Here is a 27,186-nt window from a genome sequence, read left to right as displayed (position 1 = left end):
ACCGATTCATCCTTATAAATAATTTTTCTTAACTTTTGTCATTCCAATACAACTCGGAAGAATTCTCTAAATTTTTTGTAGTAGCAGTTCTTGATTGTCTTTGGGCATAATCCGATGCTTCTTGCACGGCTCAGTGAATATCCATTCAATTACAGTCTACTATATGCCCACTACTACTGCCTTCATGATGCAATGCTTTGACACAGAATTGATTTTCAAAATCCAAACACACGCACACTGCCTTCATGATGCAATGCTTTGACAGAGAATTGACTTTCAAAATCCAAATAAACACACACACACACCAATAATTGTCTGCAAAAAATAATCACTTCCCAAACAGAGAAAATTCCAAAGTCAATTTGCCAATTCCTTCTCAATTCATTCTCCCATTCTTTCCTGGTTGTGTGCTTCCTTCCTACCAAAATATAACTGAGCTTTTCACCCAAATGTATCAAAGAAATTAACTTCTTTTAACATCACCGCAAATCAAGCACCCGTATTTATGCTTATTCACTAGCTTCACGGAAAACTTGGCGACACCTACCCCTCCAGAAATCCCTTCCAAGCCCAATAAAATTATAACAATCTCCCTCGCAATGAAACCATACAAAACTGAACAAATAAAACTACAATGAAAAAGACAATGATGACACCTAACGGACCAAGGACGAATGATAGTAATAAACCAAAAAAGCTCTCATCCGGCCAAGGACAACAGCATCTCCCCCAACCATATTTGCATTCCTTGCAATGCCCATCTGCAGATCTGGTGCTACATACCTATTGTTGCTTGCATTCCGGTGGACGCTCACCCTGTTGGCCTTCCGCAGCGTGACTTCTAACGCTCTTCTGTAATTTCCAACAAAACCCCACTTAGTCAATCCACAAGTGCAGCCCTCCCAGTAAACTGCTCAGGTTTTGTATATAAGTAAAAACAACACACTACATGGATATATAATCTCACCTTTGCTCCAGATGACTGCTAGAAAATATCCACCAATGTGGAGTGAAAAATGGGAATAAGTCAGTATGTTCAGAAACTCAATCAAAAAATAAGATCAGAAAGGGGTGCGGCTTTAAGTTTGTTTATAGGTCTTTAGCTCCTACCTTCTTCCTGGTTTTGCTTTTCTCTTCATCTTCATCTTCATCTTCGTCGTCCTCATCATCCTCATCATCATCCTCGTCTTCATCTTCATCTTCATCATCCTCATCATCATCCTCCATGTCTTCAAACTCATCAGCGTGAACAGCCTCCCCTGTAAACCATGAGACTGCATGGGGAATAATCTTGTCCCGAATGGTTGACCTGCATGCAACAACACCCTCAGGGGGAGTGGATTCAGAATCTTATACATAAATGCATGAATGTAGACATGGTCAACTGATTCTTCAAATACAAAGAAATAATATATTGCAAATTTCCCCATCTCAACTCTCCAGGAGTAATATCAAGGGGTGATTCCTCAGACCTCTGACACAAGTATAATGTTCCAATAGAAATGTTCTCAGACACTTCACCTCAATTATCAATTCTCAAAAGGTAAATAAAATAAACTCTTATGAATTAAGATGACACAATCCTTGTACACCAAAACGCACAAGACGGGATCTGGCAACTCACCCAATGTCATAATCTTGCTCCATTTGGTTCTGGAGTTCTTCTGCCTGTTGATGCATTGCATGCGTGTATCAGAGGGGGAGCCCAGAATATTATTCTAAAGACAAGTACATCAGTACACTTAAAATTTGTGTTAACTTACAGAATCTTCATCAATTTCATCATCATCATCAGGAACCTGGGGAGGATTGAAGAAATTGAAGAAACTTTCACAATTTTCAGTCTTCGTGATAGGCTTTGCATTTTTAGACCCCTTCTTGGGCTTCTTCTTAAGGATCTTTTGAGTCAAGCATTTACCAGGATACCATTCAATCTCTGTTCTGCTCAAGGTAGCAAGCATATTATGAGCTTTAATAAAGGCTAAAACTCTATAAAACTGACCGGGGAAAAAATAACTTACCCTATTGCTTTTTCTAAAATTGGCTCATCATCATCAATCATGTGATATGTTTTCGTGAGAACATTGTTCTTGAAAAATGGGTTGGGATCAAAGAAGAACTCAAGCTTAAAACCCTTGGGATTATCAATCCTACACCACTTGATATTTTTGAGGTATTTGAGAGCCTCTTCATCACGCTCTGAGATCTATACCCAGGGAAACAATGGCAATAATTCAGGCAAAGCTCCCTAAAAACATGAGGCAGGTGATCTAGAAGTGATTGAGAAGTTGGGATTTTCTTATCTCTTACCTCCTCAACCAATACTTCATTGGTCTTCATTGCAGTGAGCCAAAAGTTCGGAACACCTTTTTCTGCATTGGAAATTCAGGGAAAATAACATTAAGTTTAGTTTTTTTTTTTTCCCCTTGAGAAATAAAAGACTATGCCAGGCTTATGACAAATTTTGCATCACAGAGAAATATCAAGTCAAAAAAGAATACAGCATTTGCCAAATTAACAAATCACCTTCCGCTTCCTTATTCTCTTCTTGGTCCATTGTGGCCTCATTCGTAACTCCTTCAACTTCTACCACACCATTTACAATCTCATATCTCTACATCTCGTGCAAAAACATTACAAATCAATAAATAAACAGGGAATACATGTGGACAACAAAAAACAACCAGAAAGTAAAATGTTTGAACCCAACGGGGGGGCCAAAACATTCAAGGGACAACCACAAAAAATGCTGTACCAATATGCAGTAAGCAAATCTACACAGTAAAAACATGATTTTCCTCACCTTTGTGTACATCGGTTCATAAAGCTTCTGATATTTTGCTTCAAGGGCAGCTCTCTCCTCGAAAAATTTTGCCTCCAATTCATCATGTTCACTCTGCAAACTTAGAAAAAAAAAAACATCTCAGACCACAGCACATGTTACACAGTCAACAAAATCCATAATGTTAAAACTATCAACAACTATTCTATGATATCTTTTTATTAATACCAATACCAATCCGTATTAAAATTTCCAAGAACCAAGGCCATAGCATGATGCAAGGTGTCAAAATATATCATCAATAACAGGCATTACCAAAAAGGAATCGTATTGCAGCAATTGGCCTGACACGAGCATTAGGGACAAGAGCAGAGTGGACTAAGCTAACTACACTGTTTACAAATTAAATCACATGCATGCAATAAAGCAATTGTAGAAAAATACTTCTTTGCTTAATTATCAAAGGATGTACACGGCCCTCTTTTATGGAGGGAGAAGGAATACAAGAAAGGAAACAAAGAAGATACAAAGAAAGGAAAGCTAGATATTTACAAAGGGAAACAATATACACAAACATTAGGAAACTTTCCTAAGACCAGATTAGGAAGTATCCTATTCTGGTTATAGAAACTTCCAAAGAGGCATGATCTCTTCTTCAAGACTTCCCATAACTAGGTTGCCATATCCGCTAACAGCAATGCATAAGAATAGCATGCTAAAGCATCACATCCATCTGCCTCAAAAGCAGAAAATCTATGGAAATCAATTGCTCATGTCTACAATAACATAAAGAGAGGTCAACATTCAAAAAGAGTCCTGCAACCAAAATACTCTAATTACCATAAGCTTCACCGGGACAAAACTAATGCTACAGTCCAGGGAACTAAAATTCTGTTAAGCTTTGGTGTTGTGATCTGTGATCCCATTTTTCTTTTTCCTAGAAACATGGTGATCATAAAAAACCATAACCAGTAACACAGAACATAACACATTAAGAAAATACCAGTAACAAACAAACAAAGCAGATAGACCAATACATAACTTACACATGACTTTGGACACTACTATATATAAAGACAGAATTCTACATATCCAGGGAAAAAAAGATTGATAGAAGTTCATCCATTATCCACCCTATACAAAAATTGGACAAGGTCATATCACAACGTGAAAAGAAGAATGAAAGCCAAATCCCAGAAATATTAGCAGAAGAGATCTGCCAGTCCCAGCCAATCGTTAGAAACTTTAACAACCCAAGCTTGTCCAAGATTAGAAACTCCCACTAAACCCCCAACGAGAATATAAGGTTTCTTATTCAATATTTAGATTCGATCCAGTAATTACCAAACCCTTACAGATGTTTTTATTTTCATCTTTCCTGAAATTGGAAATGATTTGACACTTTTTTTTTTAACCAGAAGGGTAAAGAGAATTTTGCAGCAGCAGCACCAGCAGTGGCAAAGAATCAAAAGAAAGACAATGGGTAGTAGCTGAAGAATATTCATTGTCAGAAAGGGAGAATAAAAGTATAGCTTTCCTGTTCTGCCCTGGATCAGGAATCAAAGTTTCAGAATTTATCCATACAATGGGGTAAGAAATCCCCAATTTCTCTACCTTAATGTGGACACAGACCCCTTGGGCAAGAAAGCCCATAACAAAAACAAAAGCCAGCAAAAAAGCTAAGACTTTAGCAAACAATGTGGCAGACAAGGGACCCAGCTTGGTTCTGGCTTAACATCCAAACAACAGAAAACAATTTTTTGTAATGAGGATTCCATGAAAATAGATGGTAGAAGTCTACTGTCATATAAATCCTTGCTGAACTTGATAAGCATTTCTTGATTGGATTTTCAGGTCCAGCAGATCAGGTTAGGCACAGGTCTGAACCAAACAACAATCTACACACCTGTAACCGACTATTCCATCATTGCTATGGAATTAAGTGGCAAACTTGCAGTCATGTAACAATGTTTGAAGGAGAGGAAGAAACCAATACATGATATAATACTAATTACTATTAGTGTCAACTCCTCAGCCTTCAAATAGATGTGAGGAGGGTCATTGCAAGGGTGAATCCTACTCCAAATTCCAAAGCTTCCATTGATTTTGAAATTCTTAGAAAATAGCCAGAGGAGAAAAAAGAATAGATAAATTCCTTATGCTTTAAAGCCATTAACAAAATTGGCTAAAGGGCTTGGACTACAAAAAGGCATTTGAATAAAAGTTTAACCATTTGAGTACAATCTCTTGGAATTTGCAATCGGTCATCAAACATTTATTTTTGATATTGGACTTCAGTTAAAGGAACACAAAATGAGTGCCTCAGAACCTTAGATTGAAAAATGAAAAAAGATACTGAACGGGGAATCACTAAGTCATCAACACACTGCAAAATAGCCACACACACCCAGATACTGATAAACAACGGTGGTTTAGATTGGTCTCCATTTACCTATTTTAGCCACGTTTTTTGGGCCAAAATATGGCCATTTGCTGTCAATTATTTTTTTATCAAAGGACTTGTGGCCTAAAGCCAAATGACATATCAATAAAATATAGTTGGGAATTTTTGCAGTCATTTTAAAGTTCTTTCCAATCACTCTACAGTGAAATTCTAAGGGGCTCTTTAGTTGTGGAAAATGCTTTCCAGTTTTCTATCTCCAATTTTCAATAAAATCAAAAGCTTTCATTTCCATAGAAAATTTGAAAACATGTACAAATGTTAGAGAAGTGCAAACCACTAATTTCAAGTCTAAAAAATTAGAACACTTGTTCAAAAAAGACAGAAACAGAGGCTTTTCTTTTGTGGACTTGTTAACTAGTGCTAGAGGAATAGAGAAAATTGGAAAAAATTCGTGAAAAATCGTGTTTTCCAAATCTCCAAGTTAGTAAGGAAAAATTGGAAAACTCCTAAATAAGTTTTCCATATTTAATTAAATTTTGGAAAACCAAGTTTCGAAATTTCAGTTTCTGTCTAGAAAATTTTTGTATTTAAAGAGTTTTCTAAATTTCCATTTTCTATGGAGTAATTTTCCAAAAAACTACAGCAATTTTCCACAACAATCTGATCATAAAGAAAACAAAAATTACTAACTAAAAAATATAAACAAAATTCAATTATCTGTATATCCTTCTCTAAGTTACTCCAACCTTCAACAGTGCTTCATGAACCATCTACTTCATATGTCATATGCAAACAGAAATTACATAGAATACGATCTCATACAACTTTTTCCATTTCTGTCTCACCAAGAAATGAATGGCTCACATCTATTAATTTTGTCCACTCATCTTAGTTATTATAGAAAATGCATTCTTGACATTTCTATTCAGGCTCTCTCTCTCTCACTCTCTCTTCTTTTTCTTTTATTCTTTGGGAAGTGTTCCTTTTGCACCAAATAACACATTTCATTTATGTTTATTTCTTTCTTTCTTTTTTTTCACAGATCATTTTTGCAATAGATATGGCTTATCTTCTCTTTTGAAAGAAAAAGTTTACCAATACCATGAAATAGGTCATAAAATCAATCATCGTAATTTATGAAACAAAACTACCAAAACTCTTCTATCCAAACTATTATGACCACTACACTATCAACTGATCACCATAGAATGTCATAGGTTGCTCAAAAAGTGAATATTTTTTGAAAGTATTGCATTAACAACTAGGAACCAACAAGTAATATTCCAGTACCAACTATTTTCAAAGGTTGCTGCTAATTCCAAAATCCACAGATGGATCCTAACAAATCAATATTTATAAGTAAAACCAGCCTGATCTATTAAAAGGATTAAAACAGCATTGATTCCCACCAAGTTTATAGTTGTTCAAGTTCAAGATCAACTCCATTAAGAAAAATAGAGTATGCTTTCTCTATTTATATAGATATATATAAGGTAAAATGACATCTGGTTATTATTCCTCTCCGTTAAATAAAACTCACATACTTCAAATAACAGGATACTCCACTGATCACATGAAATGCAACATCTATGAATTCTAACGTCCAAAAGTTTAGTGTTACCAAATATCTGGAGCAAACAATAGCCAGAAAGAAAAAGGCTGACACTCCATATAAGACGAATATGCAAAGAAGAATCATGAATACAGAAATATCTCTCTGATGATTTTAGTGGAACAAAAATCTTAGATATATGGACAGCAGAGAACTATTCAAACATCTCAAAGAGCTATAGTACCTATCCAGGGGCAAAGGATGCAAATGCTACATCACACAAATCCAGCATAACTTTTTAAGCAGATGAGAAGTCACAACAATGGCATCGTGCACAGACAGGAAAATGATAATAGCGTGTCTTCACAGTGGAATATAACTACACTGATAATGCAGAAAAGAAAATCAGATTACATTTCTAAAACAAATAAAGTAACACTTCCCCACTCTTATCAGTAACTATTAGAGATTGAAATCGGACCTGCAGCTCTCTCAGAACCTCAACCCGCTTCCGAACCTTGGGCGTCAAGCTCTCAAGAACATCCGAGTGCTGCCCAGCCAAATTCTGAAGTTTATACTGCAAAAATCCAAATCACGCCAGAATAAAACAAAAGCATAGAACACAGAGGCATCCAGAAAGTGTGGAAACAAACCTTTAGGGCACTAACGAGACCGGCACGATCCTCTGCACTAAGAGCTACAGTCAACAATGAAACCCGCAAGGCATTAGGGCTTCACTCAACTCAAGCAGGATTATACAAACAGAAACAAATAGAAGACCAGAAGTTACCGGCGGCGGCGGCCGGGAGGGCGGCGCCGAGATCGGACACGTCGATCTGGTCCTTGTCGTTGCTACTCATTCTAGGGATTTTATGATTTCGCTGGACGGAGAAAAGCCCTAGGAAACGAGATAAAGCTGGAGAGAAAGGGAGGGAAAGGGGCGAGAGAAATCACGCACGATCGAGGGTTTCTCTCTCTCTTTCTCCCTCGCGTCGTGACCTAAAAGACGAGGTTCCCAAGCTTTTATAGCAACCGAGGGTGAGATTACCTGTAGCCGGTGTCTTGCTGGAAATCAGAGCGAGGTGAGTCGAACCAATCAGGGTGGATGGATCTTAGTTGGAAGCGGGACCCGGGACACGTGGCTGCTGTAAGAGGCGAGTGTAATGTCCGGTGCTTGCCTTCGCCAGATTGAGAATTTGAGAAAATGGGAAGAATATATTTTTCTTTCTATTCTTCAGAGCATTCGGAATTTGGAAATTAAATTAAACTGAAACGGTAAAAAGTAATAATAGAAGATATATAGACATGAATAAATATAAAATTATAAATATCAAGATTTCAAGCAACGTATATATCCGCATTAAATGCTTATTTGGTAGAAGTGTATTGTTTTGGTAGGGTTAATTACACCAATAATAATTCAATTTTGTATTTTATTACTGTTTGGTCACTGAACTTTGAAATGTTATCTGTTAGTCATTGATAATTCAAAACTGTTACTGTCTAGTCACTAAACTTTAAAATGTTACTTATTAGTCATTGATATTTCAAAATTATTACTGCTTAGTCACTGAACTTTAAAATATTACCTGTTAGTCATTAATATTTCAAAATCGTTTTTCATCCGTCACTCGTTAGTCATTGATATTTTAAAACTGTTACTGCTTAATAACTGAACTTTAAAATATTACCCGTTAGTCACTAATATTTCAAAACTGTTTCTCATCCGTTACTCGTAAACTTAAAGTTCAGTGACTAATGAGTGATGGGTGAAAAACGATTTTGAAATATTAATGATTAACATGTAATATTTTAAAGTTTTGTGACTAAACAGTAACAATTTTGAAATATTAATAACTAATAGGTAATATTTTAAAATTCAGTAATTAAACAGTAACAATTTTAAAATATCAAAGACTAACATGTAACATTTCAAAGTTCAACAATCAAACAGTAATAGAATGCAAAGTTGAGTTATTATTGGTGTAATTAACTCTGCTTTGGTATACAAATAATATTAATTTTTGAATTTAATATTAGTATTTTAATTTTAAACTTATTGTGTCTAAGTAGGTAAAGTTTTAAGATATGTTCAAGAAAAAAGAAATTTAAAGAAAAACATCAGAGAGATTTTCTTAATAAAATAGTTTTCAAATCCCGCTTGAAAGCTTTTTTCAAATCTAATAATACGTTAACTCACTTTCAATATTTTTATTTAAAAATTATAAATAAATAATATCGAAAGATATAAATACTAAACTTCTACCTTTATAAATAAGAAGTGATTTTTTCAATAAAAATATTACTAAAATACTATTTAAACTATATATTTCTCTTAGTATATAATTATATACTCTTTAATGAAAATTGACTTAATCATTAGACAGTTAACACAAAATATCTTATATTACTAATCGTCTTTTATTTTATAAGTCTCTCAAAAACTAAAAATTCGAGATAAATACTTTCATGTAGTTATAAATTTATTATTATATATTAGTAACATCATAACCCAATAAATTTCATTGACGAATTATACGATTATTGTACAAAATTATTACTACTACTATATGTTGAGTTCATCACATTATTGAGCAAACAAGAAGTGTCAGTCAGTTATTTGAATCACACTCAAATCATTTCAGTTAACATGGACTCATGAGAAAGACTTATTTAGAAACAATGAACTATTTTGGATCTATCAGCCTAAGACACTCAAAAGAAGTCATAAAAATACACAGCTTGGTGCAACCTAAAACATGAACTCTACTGTGAGGAACACAAGGAGTTGATGCTAATAAGATAATGGGGATTCAATATGATTTGGCAAAAATTGCAACTTCTTCTGCTGGATTGCCAGTCATCAAACATGTTTTCTTCCTGCCTTCAGGCTGTTCGAAAGGAAAACACCTGAGAGTTGCCCCCGTCTCTTCTTTCACCCTTAGCTCGTCCTTGTCGCTGTGCCATCAGGAGGTGGAGGATCTCAGAAACACACGTTTACATTGTCGAAAAAATAGGATGCACAAGCAAGAAACAGATACCTAGCTGACCACGGACCCCTTGCCCATTTTGCCTGACTAATTGCAGCTGCCAACTCATCATACGAGTTCACATCCACAATGTTGCTGAAGAGAAATGACGATGCGTGTTAGCGATGACTAGATGTGTAAACGAGATATGGAAAGAAAAGCATGCACAAAGAAAGCCAAACCAATGGCCAAATTGAGCAGGAAGTGAATAATAAAAATGGACCAAAGGGATATAAGAATATAAATAAAGTCAGATCCAACAAAGAAAGCAGAGAAGGCAGTTGATGCAGAAGCAAGCATGATTATAATCCAGATCTCCAGAAAATTTTCAGAAGTCTACAGCTTGGACGTGTAAAACATTTTATAAAACATAACAAGTAAACTAGATGAACAAACATTTCACTCGGCGCCATAAAAAATAACACCTCCAGTATTAATCTCACCAGGTGAGGTTGGACATAAGAATTCTACCTCGTCAATCATCTCTATCTATGATCATATATTCTGTAAGGCCATTATGATGCATATCATGTCTAACAGTTTTCCTCCCAATTTTTCTTGGTCTTCTTCTACCGATTTTGATAAATTCTTCCATTTCACCCCCTTCCCTCACAAGACAATACATTAGTCTTCTTCTCACATGACCAACACATCTTGGTTGTCTCATGCATCTCATTTTCAATAAAGCGAATCCAACCTTATGATGTATAACCTCATTTTTAGTTCTATCTTTTTTATATGGATGTATATCTAACGTAGCATCCTTAACTCCATTAAAGCATAATTTTGCACATGGTGATGCTTTACGACCCAACATTTTATACCATACAACAGGATTCAATTTTAAGCATCTTACTAAGTCCAGTAGTTTTTGACTCCCCTAAGCAAAGGAATATGAAGTTCATCTATTGTAGACGAAATAACTCAAGTATATCAAGGTCAGCAGACAAATCATCACAATACTCAAGGTTACAAGAAACATGGTTCTCACACAAAAATGTTTGCAGAAAACTTGTCAGTGTAATTGTTGCCATATTTATATACTGAAGTAACTGAACCACTACAAAGAACAAATATCTTTTTCTTGGGTAAGTACAAAGAGCAAATTTCATTCATGTGTTTTGAAGTAAAGCAGATTAATTTACGGAATAAAACATTTAGAGGGATGGAGAAATGCACACCAATTTCGAAATGAAGTTGCCCTCTGCAGAAGGGACGACTGGATCTCATCCAATTTGTCATTGACATAAGCTACCAAAACGGAAGCCTCCATAGATATCCCAAAAACTTTTCCTTCTTTTCCAGGAATGTCTCTCCTAGATATGACTACAGTCCTGCTTGAAACATCACGGGGGCCAACTTCAATCCTTAGAGGGACACCCTACAAAACACAAGACAAGATAGAACAAGACATTATAGCTCTTTTATTTGTGTCTTTCTGCAAACGCATTTTGTAATTAGTAACTACTTTTCATTTTTTAAATCTAAAATTGCTAAGCATTTCATATATGCAAAGGGAGGCCAACTGTTTTGGCAAAAGAGAGAATTGAATAAGACCCAAGTCTAGCACAAGAACAATGGTTATGGTGAGGTAGGAACCACTCCCCTCAAAACATTGGCTTTAATGTCTTTGATAACTTTTGAGCATAACATGCTAGCTTAAGGCTTTTTTTGGAAAGGAAATCTTCATCTCTACATTTCCTTTGATTTTATGGCAGGATTTGTTGGCATCAAATTTTGGAAGACTTGAAAAGAACCCATCAGTGCACAGAAAAGAAGTTACCAGACTTGCATATGAGTGGTATGGAGATAGCTCCAGCTTATTGTTTATATGAGGCATTTGTTTAACCCAATTACACAATGCTACAGATAAACTAGAAGTTGCAATTCACTGACATAAAAGTCTAGAGATGAGCATCACAATTTGGGCTGGATGGGTGGTGTGGGTGTGTTTGGGGAGGGGGTGCAAGAAAAAACCTTCATCTCCCAGAAATTATATTTCCATCCTGGCGTTCTCTGGTCTGAGTCATCAAGTTTTACTCTAATGCCTGCACCCTTCAAAATCTCTTCCGTAGATAATGCAGCATTCAGAACTCCTGTTTTCTCTTCATCCTTCTTCCAAATTGGTACAATTACCACCTGGATGAATGTAAAGCACTTTTGAGTGGGCAAAAATCAAATGAAGAACAAAAAAAAAATAAAAACAAAAATATCATTGGGATATGGCATCTATACACAAAGACAAGTATGCAAACACAAGGACAGTGTCACTTTAAATAGAATAGAACATCTCAAGGGTGAGGATGTATTTGTATAAGTAATTTTGTATGTGTATGAAAGCATCTGAATGAACTCTGTGTTGTCAAAGAAAATAGTTACTTTGATAACTCTTTTCCACTCTTCTTTCCTCCTTTTAACCTAAAAGCCTATTTTGATCTTACTTCCCTATTATTTTAGAATAAATTAGAATCAGATATGCACCTTTAGTTGCTTCCCTATTCTTTTAGAACAAATTAGTATCAAACATGCCCAAGAAAATCCATAAGAAAAATATGTGGCATGCTTGTACCTCTTTAGCAAGGACAGGGGAATAGGTAATGATGAGGGTTATTAAAATATCTATCAACCAATCCCAAAGTGACACATGGCCCAGTCTCAGAAGGCCAACATAGAGAGCATTGGGGGAGCATCCAAATCCACCACGTGGTGGTGCAACACACTCTGACCATCAGGGCACATGGCCCTTGGAATGGCTCAGTAGCACGGGCCTAACACCACGTCCAGGCCATACCTTGAAGTCACATCCCAAGTAAGGTCCCAATGGAAATTGCCTTCGGGCCATCCTTGACCGAGCTATATAATCCCTAAATTCTCTAAAGGTAGTTAAGCATTTACTCCTACCCTTCTCATTACTCTGCTTGACTTACTTGTTCTCCTAAATCTCGAATACTAACTTAATCATCGGAGTCTATCCCAAGGGACAAAAGCTCTAAGCTTGTAGGAGTTTGGTAGGCGGTGCACTAGGTCCCAATTCCTTTGCAACATCTGGTAGTAACTAAACATTGTATTGTTTAAATGAAGTGGATGCCGTGGAACTGGATAACATAATCACTTACTAAACAAAATAGATAAAACCTAAGTTTAACAGCCTTAGGTACAAAAGAGAGTGAGATCAATCAAGACTCTTAAGTTTTGTATTGAGAGAATAATCTATATATATACATGAGACTTTGAATTCTACTTCTAATTCTAAGAGATATATGATACAAGATATATTAGAGATAATTCACAGATAATCTAGAATACAAACAAGATTAATCTTAATCTCTTAGATAGAACTTGTCAGCTTTTCCCCCTTTCTTGGCTTTAGATTGAGTAGCGACTTGCTCGTTTTCTGATTTTCTTTCAATTATCTTTCCTCCTTTTCTTAATCCTTTTTACCCAAATCTCCAACACTTATTATAATTATACTGTCACAAAAGTAAATAGCATGGCCTCAATAGAAATGCAATATTACAATGTTGATAACACTAAATACAGTTTCCTAGTAGTTACAGACTCAAGCAATCAACAAGAGCCACCGAATACCTGTATTGGGGCAATCTTTGGGGGAAGCATTAAACCAGCATCATCACCATGGGTCATTATAATACCACCAACAAAACGAGTGCTGATAGCCCATGATGTTTGCCATACATGTTGCCTTTGTCCATTTTCATCAGTGAACTATATACATGCAACAAAAAAAAAATAGAAATCAGAAAAAAATATCTCTAGAGAAGAGGAAACAACAATAACAATTATAGAGTAACAATTATAGAATGATATGAGTTCAAGATGAGGACTTCAAGAGGGCTACAAAAAAAGAAGATACAACAGGCATTGAAAGAATATTAAAGAAACAGCCACTGACTCACAGTCTGCTTGGCTTGTTGTATAAAAACAATAAAATAAGTAAAAATAGAGTGGACATAAGATGAAAGTTTCATCAGTTAGTTAAGAGAAAGGGAAGGTGGAAAGAATAAGTATGGTGTGCCCAGGCTACTCTACATGTACCATTACATAAATTCTCTTAGATTCCATCCAAAATACAACACCATAGAAGAAATTATAACCATAGGCCCAAATCACTCCAGTCCTCTCTAGTTGTCAGCAAACCAAAAGACAAAATTGAACTTTTTTAAATTAACACTTCCACCCACTAACCAAATAATTTACAGCAGATTTTAACCTCGTGTTTACTCAAATTCCACATAATATTGGCAGCCTCCAAAAATTGCATGCAAAAAACCATGCATTAGAGGTCAAAACTTCAACTTAGAGGAAAGTAGGCTTACAACCAAAGCAAAATGTCATGCACCTGTGTTCCAAAAGCACGAGAAAAATTTTGACCAAGGTTGTGGCTGGTTCCAGCCTGAAGAGCCTTCCGATCTCCCATCATAGCCTCAATTGTATAGGTTTTGGAAGCACCAGCAAAAGTCTCCATCTTTGATTTCCGACCTGCAATAACAGGTATTGCAGCGTGTTCATAAGCAAATTTTGTATAGACATCAATCATCTGTAATGCCTGCAATTCAGCAGCATCAAACTGTTAAACAAAAATGAATGCACATATATATAAATATACATATACATATACATATATATATATTTTTTTTCAATCGGCACAATCAGTATTACGCAGGTCATGGGAATGCCTACCTCCTCCTCTGCCTCCTGGAAAGTGGCATGGGCAGTATGACCCTCCTGCCAAAGGAATTCAAGAGTTCGCACAAAGGGTTTGGTGCGCATCTCCCATCTTGTAACATTTGCCCACTGAGAAATTTCAATCATGAACATGAGTTGAACATCGCTAGCTGACAAACCTTTAGAAGTGGCAACAACTTAAAATTGCAATTAAAGAATGTACCTGATTGACCAAAAGTGGAAGGTCACGGTAGCTGTGAATCCATTGAGTAAACATGTGATTCACAATGGTTTCGCTGGTGGGTCGGACCTGTCAGAACCTCAACAAGTGCAACAATCAAACTCAGGTCAAAAATTTTCATATACTTGAATTAGCATGTTCATCAATTCAACTTATCACCTTAAACTACATGAGACGAAAGTGGTGGCAAAATAAGAAAGGGAAGAGGTAAAAGTTTTTTCGTTGGCCAAGTTCTGTATGTACCACAAGTTTTTCTTCAAGTTCCTTTCCTCCTCCAATAGTCACAAGTGCCAATTCTGGACTGAAACCCTCAATATGGCTAGCTTCTTTCTCTATGAAGGAGTACGGTATAAACTGCAGCCAAGATTAGAACACAAGTGATTCAACTGAAATGTAAAACTAAACAATATTTTTAAATAAAGAAAGTATTTACTAAAACAATAACTTGTTTCAAGTACTGTTAGAAATTTAAGTTGTTAAAAATAAATTAAACAACTCTTGAATGGTCAACTATTGAAAGGTTGTATGCTTTCAAAATTTTAACTAAATTTTGCAAGGTTGTTTTCTTTCAAAAAAGGGTTGTTTCCTTTTGTAATTATAATTTTATTTTGAAAGGTTGTTTCCTTTCAAAATTTCTAACTACCTTATCTGTATATATCCAAACAATTCTGAAAACTAGAGACAAGTAGAATACGTTTGAAACACAAGTTTTTGCCTCTATTGAAGAAGATCAAAACTCTTTCTATTATTCTAAAAATTGGTTTCTTCACTTTTGCTAATTACAGAAATCTAAAAGGGTTTGTCATATCCACTCAAGCAATTTGATAAATCCTCACATCAAACTCAAAGTGGAGGGAGGACAAATGTCGCTTTTAGAAAAGCAATTCTATCATGTTTCAAGCCTTCTACAACTTGAAGATTTCTTGCAGAATTTTCTTATTTGTTATTATCATTGTTTCATTTCAAGTTTTGTACTTATTCTCCATAATTGGCATTGTTGTAATATCCCCAATTAACATTCTAAAAGTGAAATTTGTATGCACAACCATGGAGAATAACACAATTAAGATGTTGAACCAAGATTTCGTTTGTCTTGATTGATTTGATGACACCAACTTTATGCGATGGAAGGAGAAGATGAAATTCATGCTTACTGCCCCAAGGATTTTCTATATTCTTGATCCGAATATTCCACCAATTCCTTCACTAGAAGATGATGACTCTAAAACACTTAAAGCACAAAGGAAGAAGAGGGAGGACGATGAAGTTATGTGTAGAGGACATTGTCATGACCCTATGAGTAATAAAAGGGTATTATTGTAATAGGGTAGAATAGTTTGTTAGGAATATTTTAGCAAGTGGTTAGAAGCATGTGCTAGGCTGTTAGAAGCCAAATATGCCTATATATATAAGGTGGTTGTAATTGTTTGTTTGCTTATCAAAGAAATTAATGAATTGAAATCTGAATTCTCTCCCCTTTCTAGATCTTCATCCCCTTCTTTTCTGTTCTTCTAATTCCCCCTAACAATTCTTCTACTTCTCTGCCTCATTTCTCTCTACATCCTTCCCTCCATTTCTGTCCAAATATCCCTCTAAACTTTCTGTTCTTAATCCTAAGCCTTTCGGATCCCTCCGAATGCCAATTTTAGCCTGTTATGAACCCTAAGACCATGACAGACATATTCTTAATTCACTTTCTAACCAACTCTACGATCTCTACACTATGAAACCGTCTATTCTTACAATTTGGAAAGCTTTGGTATTCAAGTACAAAGTCGAGGAGGCAGATACCAAAAAGTTCTTAATCTCTAAATATTTTGAGTACAAATTCCATGATGATATGCCTATCTTAGTATAAGTGCGTGAATTACAATTACTAGTTAATCAATTGAAGACTGTGGAGATTGAAATTCCTAAACCTTTTCAAGTTGGGGCAATTATAGCAAAATTGCCATCTTCTTGGAAAGGCTCTAGGAAGAAGCTTCTCCATGATTCCAAGGATCTTTCTTTGGAAGAATTACAAAAACACTTTCGAAACGAGGAGGAATCGAGGGCTAGAGATAAGAATGAAAATTCTTATGACGGAAATAATAATGCAAAAGAAGAGGTTTCTATATTCCACATTCAAAATAAAGGACCTTGGACATGTTGATACCATTTTGGGTATCAAGGTAAAAAGAAATAGTGGGGGATATGTATTGAGTCAATCTCATTACATTGAGAAAGTGCTAAATAAATTCAGTCTGTTAGGATTAGGAGCGCTAGAATCACTCAATTCTCAGCCAATTCACATTCACACCCTCACCCGAAATCAATCACAACAAAAAAAAATATAAAAACGGAATTGAAAACAGCAAAGAAATTAGGGAAAGACACAACCAAACCACACAGTGAAGACAGCAAGATTTATTCTGGTTCAAACTGCATAAATGGTCCTACATCCAGCCTTCAGATCCTTTATGAAATCCACTAAGAACGAATGAAACCAGTACACAAGAGTCCCTCTCACACATACACATGAGTACAATCAATCTTGGAGATTACAAAGTCTATCTTTCTTCTAGCTTTCCTCTCACACACTGCACTCGCACATCAGAATGAATGATCATGTGTCAAATGGCTGCCCTATGTCTTCTATTTATAGACATTATGGGTGGATGTTACAAGAAAAATACAAGACTACACATTTCCTATTATACCCCTCATACATAAGTACATAACTATACTTAGAATAATCTACCACTTGATACTATGGACTTCATCGGTTTCTTCTAGGGCTTACACTCGATGCAAACTATAACACAGTCACTTAAAAATAAAGGAAGATAGTACCCTATTTGATCCAAGTATCAAGTTGGTCAGGAATGATGGAAGAGCTGTAGCTCAACTTGAGTATGTGAATGCTATTGGAAGTCTAATATATGTTATGCAATGCACTAGACCTGATATAGCATTCGCAGTTAGTAAATTAAGTAGATTTACTAGTAATCCAAGTGTTGAACATTGGAAGGCCATTGGTAGAGGTCATTAATTCTTAAGAAGACTAAAGATCTTGGCCTACAATATTCAAAATTTCCTGCTATTTTGAAAGGATATATTGACGCAAGTTGGATATCAAGTTTGGGAGACAACAAATCTACTACAGGTTGGGTGTTTATATTGGGTGGAGGTGCAATTTCTTGGAAATCCAAGAAACAAACTCTTATAACACACTCAACTATGGAGTCAGAATTTGTTGCTTTAGCTGAAACTGGTAAAGAAGCTAAGTAGTTAAGGGATCTTCTTTTAGAAATTCTGTTGACTTCAAAGAATATGAGTTCAATCTCTATTCATTGTGATAGTCAAGCTACTTTAGCTTGAGCATATAGTGATATATATAATGGGAAGTCAAGATACATAAGTCTTAGACATGATTATGTGAGGAAATTAATTAGAGATGGAATAATTTTTCTCACATTTGTGAAGTCAACTAGGAACTTGGCTGATCTGTTCACTAAGCCTCTCACAAGAGATTTAGTGAAATCGACTTCGAGAATGACTAGGCTAAAACTCCTAAATTAAATCCACCAATGGTGACAACCCTACCCAACATTATGAAATGAGTAATTTTGGGGTTCAAAGGGTAACAAGAAGTCATTGATAAGTGGAAGATTAAGTACTTAAAAATAAAACTGGCCCAAAGCGTGAGGTAAGTACTTGTTGTCACAGTTTTGAGGGTTGAGTTTTTATGCTCTTAATGAAGTTCAGTTTTGGGAACAAGTGTCTATATGTGACAAAGACACTGAAAGAACTTCACCTATGTGATTTTCAAAGAAGTGCCGCTTCAATTGATAATTTTGGAGTTATTCTCGTAAAAGTTCATGAAAATGGATAGCACATGGCCTTAATAGTGGTAAGCAAGTAATTGCGGGGAATAAAAGATGCAATGTTTATGTGTATAGTGACACCGATGAATTCATAAGGAATAACTTGTTCAAAGCTTTCAAGCTACTTGAGATTTCGATTTCATTTTGTGCCACTATACTAAGATAATGTTCAAATCGAAAGGTACATTATTTTATGCATAAACATGTTTTGATCTTCTTCAATTAGGGTCTTAATTTATATTTGGACAAGTGGGGGATTGTTAGAAATTTAAATTGTTCAAAATAAATTAAACAACTCTTGAATGGTCAAATATTGAAAGGTTATATCTTTTCAAAATTCTAACTACCCTAGTCTCAAATATTGTTTTCTTCCAAAAAAAGAGTAATGCTATTTATCTAGACTCGAGATCATCTCCAGCCTAGATAAATAGCATTACTTTCATAAAAGGGTTGTTTCCTTTCAACATTGTAACTAAAATTTTGAAAGGTTGTTTCCTTTCAAAATTTCTAACTATCTTGTCTATATATATCTAGACAATTTTGGAAACTAGAGATGAGTAGAATATGTTTGAAACACAAGTTTTTGCCTCTATTGAAGAAGATCAAAACTCTTTCTATTATTCCAAAAATTAGTTTTTTCACTTTTGCTGAGTGCAGAAATCTAGAAGGGTTTGTCATATCCACTAAAGCAATTTGATAAATCCTCACAACAAACTCAAAGTGAAGGGAGGACAAATTTCACTTTTAGGACAGCAATTCTATCGTGTTCAAGCCTTCTACAATTTGAAGATTTCCTGCAGAATTTTCTTATTTGTTATTATCGTTGCTTCATTTTAAGTTTTGTACTTATTCTCCATAATTGTCATTGTTGTAATATCCCCAATTAACAAGAACTGCAACTTCTTTGCCAGTAATACCATAAGAGTACTTAAAGTTCAATCAAAGCAGTGCTTGTTAAACTGCTAGCCTCTTGGCATTAGGACAAGAGGCTGACAAATTTGTAAATATCCTAATAAATCTTTTAATAAAACAGCATGCCAGCAAACAAGAAAAGATTAAGTCAACTAAATAATTTAGTAATTATGGAAAAGGAAAAAAGATGGAACTGCAGAATTAAACTGATACGAGCCTGCAATTTTTTTAGTGGGTAAAGTAAACTTTCTTTCAATTTTGTCGAGTATTACCATTCGGTCCATTCCATCAAAAAGTAATACAACACAAACAACAGCAACATAAAACCCAGAGAGAGAGAGAGAGAGAGAGAACCTGTGGAAAATACATGTTGCTATGCCCGGTCTCCTTGAACTTAACATTCATATAATCCTGCAAAAATTAATCAACAGTGAGAAAACCAACCTCTAATCCAAACTCCAGTAAGTAACCCTAAAATCAATCAAAAACTTCACCTGAATTGCTTCCCAAATGGCATAGCCGTAGGGGCGAATGACCATAGTGCCCCGCACCGGGCCGTAGTCGGCGAGCTCGGCGTTGGCAATGACGTCAAGGTACCAAGCATTGAAATCCTGCGACCTCGGCGTTATACCTCGGGCCTTCTGGTTCGACGCGTCTCGTTCTTCCGTCCTCTCGGCTGTGCTCTGTCCGGAGAAATTAGCAGTTGCGGGGAGCAGCCGTGGACGGTGGCGGAGCAGGTGGCGGTGCCGCGCGAAAAGCGATGGCGAGCCGGTGGCGGTGGACGAGGTGGTGGCGAAGATGGAGGCGAAAGATGGCAGTCTCAGCGCCCCCATTGGCGAAGACTACAGCGACTGAAAGAGAAGCCAAAGAGGAGCAGATGAGTTGGGGGTGAGGCCTGTGAGTGAGACGTGCATTGCAGGCGATGGGCGTTCGCTATTCCTGGCCGTTATTTTTTTAATTTTTTTATTAACATTTGTTAAAATGATTAATATATAAAATGATCAAAATCAAATTATGAAATATTTTAAAATTATTTATTAATTTTTTAAAAATATATTTGAGGACTATAGGTTATTTTTACTTATTTGTAAAATTTAAATTAAATTTAATAAATTTATCTGAATAATTTTATATAAAAAGTTACGTAATTTTTAAAAATTTGTATAAATAAAATATTTTTATTTATAATATTTTTTATATCTTATTTTTTCTTACATATATTTTAGTTAACAAACACCATCTTAAAATAAATTTGAGTTGATATTTTTTTTAAAGACATGTCATTTTTTTTAAATTGGCTCTCAAACTTCTTGCCAAATTTAAAAAAAAAAAACAAAATAACAACACTCACCGAAATTCCAATTGCTGAAACCATTGCTGGTCGATGAACCCATTAATCGACAATGGTTCCAACAATCCTCGCCAGTTGATTATGTGGTGCTGGCTTGAGGCGAATCTATAAATAAGAAAAAAAATGAGAGAAAAATAAAATATACTGAATCATTATTCAATGATATATTTTTTTTTATGATTAATCTAGGGTATTCTAAGCTTTGCTCGAGTAGTTTTAAAAGAAGATGGGTCTCACTCCAACCTACACTTAGATAAATCATGATATAATTTCTATATAATGCTTTCAAATATTTTTATGATACGTCATTCATTAATAGATGGTGATAGATTTATAAGTCAGGTAATAAGAAGAAAAAGTAAAAATAAAAATAATAGTAAGAATAAATTGTTGTGGAGGCAAATTCCTGTCCAATAGTTGTGTGTGTCCAAATATATACATACAAACATATACATGTATATTGAATTGGGAGTTTGGATTTATAGGATTTGGAAAGAAGATGAAATTAGTAGCTCGAGGTTATTTTGATTTAGGATGAAAATTTAATTTTTTTCATCTTCTTTGTTGGTTCTTGCTCATCTACAACCTTTTGTTGATTTCTCTTATTTTTTTTCTTCTCCCATAATCAATCTCTTTTTCTTTTTCTCTTTTTAAATTCGTCTCGTCCAATAATGTTCCAATTATTTGAACCATCATCAATTGATTGTCCTAATATATCTTTCTTTTTTTTGAACTTATTTATTTAAAGCACAATAAGAATTTGTTTGGTTGACATGATAAGCAATCGGGTTTACGTTGATTGCTTATTTTTTAAATTTTGAATCATGAACTTAAAGTGTTGAGTAATGTTTTTATCTTGAATAGAGTTAACAACTGTGATGTGGTAACCTGTTTAGAAGTGTTAAATTGACATTATACATCTATTTAAATAATATAAAAAATAAAATATATTAAGCGATCTTTCATCTTTCTTAATTAAACACTTTTATATAGGTTGCCACATTACGGTTGTTCATCTCTATTGGATTTTGTAAAAATATCAAAATATCTCTATTATTTAATTTTTTGTTAGTATTTAAGTTTTTTACCTGGGAGTAAAACAGTAATTTCGCCAATTTCCTATCCCGTTTGGATTGATGTTGAATCGTCACCAATGTAAATGATGACAGAGGCGTTTGGCACCGACGAGAAGTTGGAGAAGCTTAAACGACGACCATCCTTCACAATTCCTGCTCTTCGTTCAACATCTACAATCTGTAACATAGAGGCTGTTTGACTGCTTATAAGTTGCACAAGCAGCGTATAAGCTATGTAGCTTCTGACGATAAAACATTTGGGTTGAATAATTAACTTAAATGCTATATGGCTGAAAAGTTGTTATAACAGTATTTTTGAGAAGTTGGTACCCCCAGCTTTGGCAAAAAAAGCTCTAAGTTGATCGAGAAAAATACCATTTTACCCTCAAAATATCTCTTCTCCCATCATCTTCTTTAGGTTCCCTCTCTTCTACTTAAGATCATCACTACTGCTCTGTCCGCTGTCGCTCAGCTAAGTTGCTGCAAAGCGCTATCAGATCCGTCGCCCAGCTGAGCTGCCTGTCGTCGACCCTCCATCGCTGCCGTCTCCTCCAACCCAATTGACTGCAATTGTAAGTGAATGTATATATATTGTATATATATAATAATGGTAATATTTTTTAAGAAAAAAACTAAAAGATGTAATATATATTGTAGTAATATATTTTTTAATAAATATGTATAATTTATCTAACATTTAGAAATTAATTTATAATTTTTTTTATAAATTTTATTTATATTATTTAGCATAATGTCTATTTTAGTATTTTTATTAAGTTTTAACAATTTATCAGCTTTTATAAACTAAACACACAATTATTAATTAATAATTTAAAAATACATTTTTTCAAACACATTATGAACTTAACCACTACGTAACCTTTATATAGTAACAATTACCTCACTTACGAGCTCTATTTAAAGACCGGTAAGCAAACAGCCTCATAGATCGATAATATATGGAGCATTCGCTCCCAGAAATTAAGAAGGAAGTTTTGCTTGGCGGGGCTTCACAACCTGTAATTGGATTTCTCAGGTCTTAATATTTCATTCAGTCTTGCTTACTGATTCATTATAGTTCTTCCTTTGTCTCCCTCTTCCCTTGTGTGACCCCTTAATTGGATGGTTATTAGATTGTATTGGCATTACATATTTGCTAGATTTGTTTGCTCACCAGATGCTTGTTCAAATGCTCAAAAGAAATTTCACTCTACAGACGTTGTTGCTTTAATAGTCAGAGCACAACATAAATTCACTCAAAACTTCAGAAAAAACTTAATGTGTTAAACATATTTGCTTGCTTTGTCTGCCCATTAGATGTTTAACAAAATGTTCAAAAGAAATTTAACATCACAACTATGATTGAAAGTTAAGAGGATGCATAAACACCTCTACCATCCAAAGTTTTTCTCATAATGAAATGCAAAGGAAACTTTCTAAATCCATAATCTTTCTTTCCTACTCAGCAAAGGTATTCAGTGGCTGCATAAAGACTTGGAAGCCTTTCTCTTCGTGTAAACCCCTCTAATGGTGGTGTTGACTATTTGCAGGTATATATACATCAATGCCTCTTACTTTCAAGTGCATAATTTGATTTAAAATCAGGAATATCCATTTGTCTTTTCTTGAATTCACATCCGATTTATTGTGATTTGCTAGAGAATGTTACTTTAGAGGGGTGGGGATGGGGATGGGGGGAGGGTCCTTTGAATTTTGACTTTCGTGCATTTTGCTTTGAAGATTTTGGCTTCGTTAGCTCTTATAAGTTGAACATGCTGAATAAATTAAGATTTGCTTATGTGGAGCCAGGCATAAACTTCTTAATTTCTTTAACTAGATAACAATGGTGACTCCTCATGAAGTTCATGTCTGCCGTCCAGCTCAGATCACTACCAATGTATTGGTGACTCCTCACAAACATCATCACTGACATTTGATGTGCCCAACTAACCAATATTAACTCAAATTTTCAAAAGCATTTCAATTAGTGTAATCAACCATCAATTATCTGAACATGATTAGTATGAAACCCTTTAAATAAATTGCATAAATGAATTCTCATAGCGTACCTGATAAAGTGAGGGTGTTTGTGGTGGTTATGGTGTCTGTTTTCTGTTGAATTTCTTGTTTTGTTCTGATAAATTAATTGTTTTGGTTTTTATTTTGGCTATATTTGTTGGGGAAAGGATAAAGTATTCTGTTAATCTTCCAATTAATCAACTCCTAACAATTAGCTATTAGTAGATCACCCCAAATCAATCAATCAACTCCTAACAGCCATCAATCAATCACCCCAAATCAATTAGGTCTTAACAATCAGCTATTAGTGAATCATCCCAAATCAATCAATCATCCAAAATTATAGCGGGTAACATGCTGAAATTCCACCAAAATACAAGCTATGAATGCCAGTGCTATAAGCTCAGATTTCATCTGTTTAGTAATTGGCTCTTTCATTGGCATAATTGATCTGAGCTTTCTTCATGCTCCACGCCCTCAGCTTTGACACTCTCACACTTTGAGTTCCATTGTTGAAGGCATAGAGATGAGCGTTGCCATCAACGGCCAAACTAGGGTAGACCCTGGCACTGATGCAAGCCTTCCCCCCTGCCCCGAAGCTCTCCACTATGGAATGATCTATCTGCATGAAGTAACACGAACATTCAGGCTCTGTTTGTTTTGAAGGATTAGTAATATACGTAACTTACCAAGCTCCTCAGTGACAACTTCTCACGAGTGGGGTCAACGTCCACAAAAGCACCGAACGTGGTCTTGTCATAATCCAATAGCAATGATGACCTTATCATTAAAAAAGAAATCACTAATTATTATGCTAAAAGTAAAAAATATAGCTATCAGAATAAGTTATATAATTATAAAATATCACTGTCACCTGCTTTGGTCACTACACATGAGCACTGCAAATTTGTTTTTATCGTGGTGTCGGAAGACTCTAAAGAAGACTGATGTGTGCTCTTGCAGGTCCTTGGAAGCCAAAACCAGCAGCCCAAATGGTCCAAACCCACCTCTCACTGGTGCACCCTTTTGTCTACAAATGGCTTGTGGGTCACTCCAGTTTGGATCCAAAAAATCTGCTTTCTCAAGCTCTGGTATCTCGAATTCAATTTCTACATCTGCCTGTGGCGGGTAAGCCAAAATCAAATGGATCACAACATCAAACAATTACAATCTTTTATTGAGAAAGTTTAGCCCGAATAGTTTAACTTGTACAAAATTTTTATACAGAATTGTAAGAGCTGGCCCAACTAGCCGTGACCCCAGAAACAACAAAATTTGTATAGAATTTTTATACAGAATATAAACTGACCTGTGCAGCCGTGACCCCGGAAACTTCAACCATTGAACCTCCCTTGAGCAGCCTGCCAGGCAAGTCAACTTGATTCATCCTTAGCTTTTCAATCTCTTCAACTGGCCATTGCACTAGCTGTTTTCCAGATCTGTCCAGCCAAATTTGCCTAGGAATCCCCTGCCAAACCAGTCAATTCATCTCAATGTATAACACGAAATTAACAATGTCCAAAGTAAACAACAAGAATTGGATGGTTGAATACCTGAATGCCAGACCATCCTTTCTTGACATCAATGGTCGCATCAGTTGACTCATTGATCCATGCCCACAATACCCTCCTGTTCTTGGCACCATCGAAAAAGGTCTTTGATGCATAATACTTCCCATAATCATATCTCAACCAGGATTTGTACTCCTCAGATCCCTTATCTGGGATAAAGACATCCTTTACAATATCATATGTTCCAACAATGTAGTGATCATGTTTGGTGTCAAACAAGCTAACCTTGAGGACATGTTTAACCCCAGGGCCAATTGTCGATGTGTCTAGACCATCTGCTCCAGTACCAGAAACCGGGTAGAAATCTGGACACTCCCACATTCCAGTGTCCTCTGCTGAATGCAGAGAGTGCTGAGCTTTAGTCCACTGAATGAAATCCTTGCTCCAGTATAGGACTGCCATTCCGCTGCTCCCTATTTCGCTTCCAATGATCACTCTCCATTTCCCATCAGGGCCTAGCCAAGCTGTGGTAGGGTCCCTGAATGAGCTCGCATTGATATTGTCCGTGTTATCGGGTGCCATTAATGGATTCTTTGCCGACTTGGTCCATTCTACGAGATATGGATCAGAGAGGTTTTTGGGCATTGCCAGATTCTGGACCTCCTGGTTTTTTTGGTTTATGCCAGTGTAGAGGATCAGCGGTTCCCCACCTGGGAGTATTGTGGCAGAACCTGACCAGCACCCATTGATATCAGATGGTTGGCTCGGGTAGATGGCATGGCTGTGGGGAATCCAGTTGATGAGATCAGTGGATGTTGAATGTGCCCACACTATGTTGGCACTCCAAACTGCACCATAGGGGTTGTACTGGTAGAACAAATGGTAAATTCCCTTGTAAATCATAGGCCCTGAAATGATCAAAACAAAAAAAAGTAAAAACACGACCTGAGACCCTAGTGCACTGGGGACACGCTTTTGTTATAGACTCGGCCAGATGAACTCACCATTAGGATCTGAGGACACCCATCAGTCGATCCAACAAGAGCGCGTGCAGCACGAAAAATCAGAAGTCAAACAGTTAGACGCATTGACAATGAGGACAGATTAAACATAGAGATTAAGCTGATTGAAAAGTACCATTCATCCAGTTTTGGAGAGGCTGGAAGTGATAGGAAGTTCTGTAAGGCTGGTTTGCAGGTGGAAATTGGCCGTGGAGTAAAAAAAGCAACCATGTTAGCAAACTGGAAGGACTGTGCCTGGCCATGATAATCTGCTTTTTGGGAATGAGAAGGGCATGGATTTTGGAGTCAGTTTCAGACTTTATATCAGGTAGGAAGTTTCAAGAAAGATGCTAAGTTGTAATAATAAACAAAAGATACCTTGAATTATTCCAAAATCTCTTCTAGATGAGCCCCAGCTTTTGAAAATGACTGCAATCTCGTCCTTCTTGCTTGGAGTATGAACCTTCCTCTCCTGCTCTTTATTGCCTCTCAGTTTTACCCCGAGTCAACTCACAAAATCATGCCCCTCTAGTGCTGTCTGACGTGTATTGATTATCCCTTTAATAAAAGACCAATCTTTTGTTCCAACTTACTAGTTAATACTACTTAATTTTATTTTTTTTTTCAAAATTGTTAGAATGAAATTATTTCTCAAAACTACAAGCTCACTACTTTGAGAGCATTTCAAATTAAATCTTGGAAATGAGTTAAAGAACTCTATATGTAGTGAGTGTTCTGGAAACCACTTCAATCGAC

The 27,186-nt window shown here is 35.7% G+C and overlaps 3 protein-coding genes and 1 long non-coding RNA gene across 8 annotated transcripts; 1 reads left to right on the top strand and 3 right to left on the bottom strand.

Moving 5' to 3' along the window:
• Positions 1-311: 311 nt before the first annotated feature.
• On the bottom strand, positions 312-7,744 carry LOC127795672 (nucleosome assembly protein 1;4-like). Of its 4 annotated transcripts, none has more exons than XM_052327489.1 (12): positions 7,529-7,744; positions 7,392-7,435; positions 7,220-7,303; positions 2,804-2,896; positions 2,527-2,614; positions 2,311-2,372; positions 2,022-2,206; positions 1,764-1,941; positions 1,625-1,668; positions 1,111-1,309; positions 968-985; positions 312-852 (listed from the first exon to the last, which is right to left on the bottom strand). In XM_052327489.1, exons 1-12 carry the CDS (start codon positions 7,596-7,598, stop codon positions 784-786), a joined length of 1,134 nt encoding a protein of 377 aa, XP_052183449.1. In that variant the 5' UTR covers positions 7,599-7,744; the 3' UTR covers positions 312-783. The 4 variants fall into 4 exon arrangements, with proteins under 4 accessions (XP_052183449.1, XP_052183447.1, XP_052183448.1 ...); XM_052327487.1 differs by having other exon boundaries at positions 7,220-7,315; positions 7,529-7,743; XM_052327488.1 differs by having other exon boundaries at positions 968-982; positions 7,220-7,315; positions 7,529-7,741.
• Positions 7,745-9,292: 1,548 nt separating this feature from the next.
• On the bottom strand, positions 9,293-20,382 carry LOC127796071 (proline--tRNA ligase, chloroplastic/mitochondrial-like). Its single transcript, XM_052328133.1, has 11 exons — positions 19,967-20,382; positions 19,827-19,883; positions 14,938-15,048; positions 14,677-14,763; positions 14,469-14,582; positions 14,128-14,334; positions 13,356-13,493; positions 11,745-11,906; positions 10,949-11,148; positions 9,780-9,863; positions 9,293-9,696 (listed from the first exon to the last, which is right to left on the bottom strand). Exons 1-11 carry the CDS (start codon positions 20,303-20,305, stop codon positions 9,552-9,554), a joined length of 1,644 nt encoding a protein of 547 aa, XP_052184093.1. The 5' UTR covers positions 20,306-20,382; the 3' UTR covers positions 9,293-9,551.
• Positions 20,383-22,799: 2,417 nt separating this feature from the next.
• On the top strand, positions 22,800-25,028 carry LOC127795981 (uncharacterized). The gene is made up of 3 exons (XR_008021898.1): positions 22,800-22,935; positions 23,366-23,449; positions 24,882-25,028. It is a non-coding gene; the product is annotated as an uncharacterized LOC127795981 (long non-coding RNA).
• Positions 24,180-26,706, bottom strand: LOC127795980 (beta-fructofuranosidase, insoluble isoenzyme CWINV1-like). Of its 2 annotated transcripts, XM_052327986.1 has the most exons (7): positions 26,567-26,700; positions 26,434-26,442; positions 25,472-26,337; positions 25,228-25,386; positions 24,793-25,037; positions 24,608-24,698; positions 24,180-24,540 (listed from the first exon to the last, which is right to left on the bottom strand). In XM_052327986.1, exons 1-7 carry the CDS (start codon positions 26,691-26,693, stop codon positions 24,337-24,339), a joined length of 1,701 nt encoding a protein of 566 aa, XP_052183946.1. In that variant the 5' UTR covers positions 26,694-26,700; the 3' UTR covers positions 24,180-24,336. The 2 variants fall into 2 exon arrangements, with proteins under 2 accessions (XP_052183946.1, XP_052183947.1); XM_052327987.1 differs by lacking the exon at positions 26,434-26,442 and having other exon boundaries at positions 26,567-26,706.
• Between the last annotated feature and the right edge of the window lie 480 nt (positions 26,707-27,186).

The sequence above is a fragment of the Diospyros lotus genome, chromosome 2 (assembly GCF_014633365.1).
Source record: "Diospyros lotus cultivar Yz01 chromosome 2, ASM1463336v1, whole genome shotgun sequence".
Lineage (NCBI taxonomy): Eukaryota > Viridiplantae > Streptophyta > Magnoliopsida > Ericales > Ebenaceae > Diospyros > Diospyros lotus.
Note: the sequence above shows the minus strand (reverse complement) of the source record. Positions and strands in the feature narration are given on the sequence as shown.

Bases quoted from the DNA above. Each gene is read 5' to 3' on its own strand.
- LOC127795672 (XM_052327487.1), bottom strand. From the start codon at position 7,598: ATGAGTAGCAACGACAAGGACCAGATCGACGTGTCCGATCTCGGCGCC. The intron at 2,897-7,219 runs GTCCGATTTCAA...CTAAGTTTGCAG, and splicing joins AGGTTCTGAGAGAGCTGCAG to AGTGAACATGATGAATTGGA. The intron at 1,310-1,624 runs GTGAGTTGCCAG...TGTTGCATGCAG, and splicing joins GAGCAAGATTATGACATTGG to GTCAACCATTCGGGACAAGA.
- LOC127796071 (XM_052328133.1), bottom strand. From the start codon at position 20,305: ATGGGGGCGCTGAGACTGCCATCTTTCGCCTCCATCTTCGCCACCACC. The intron at 19,884-19,966 runs GTGAAGTTTTTG...TAATTTTTGCAG, and splicing joins CCATTTGGGAAGCAATTCAG to GATTATATGAATGTTAAGTT. The intron at 14,764-14,937 runs GTACATACAGAA...AGGTTCTGACAG, and splicing joins AACTTGAAGAAAAACTTGTG to GTCCGACCCACCAGCGAAAC.
- LOC127795980 (XM_052327986.1), bottom strand. From the start codon at position 26,693: ATGGCCAGGCACAGTCCTTCCAGTTTGCTAACATGGTTGCTTTTTTTA. The intron at 25,038-25,227 runs GTCAGTTTATAT...TACCCGCCACAG, and splicing joins CCGGGGTCACGGCTGCACAG to GCAGATGTAGAAATTGAATT. The intron at 24,541-24,607 runs GTAAGTTACGTA...TACTTCATGCAG, and splicing joins AGTTGTCACTGAGGAGCTTG to ATAGATCATTCCATAGTGGA.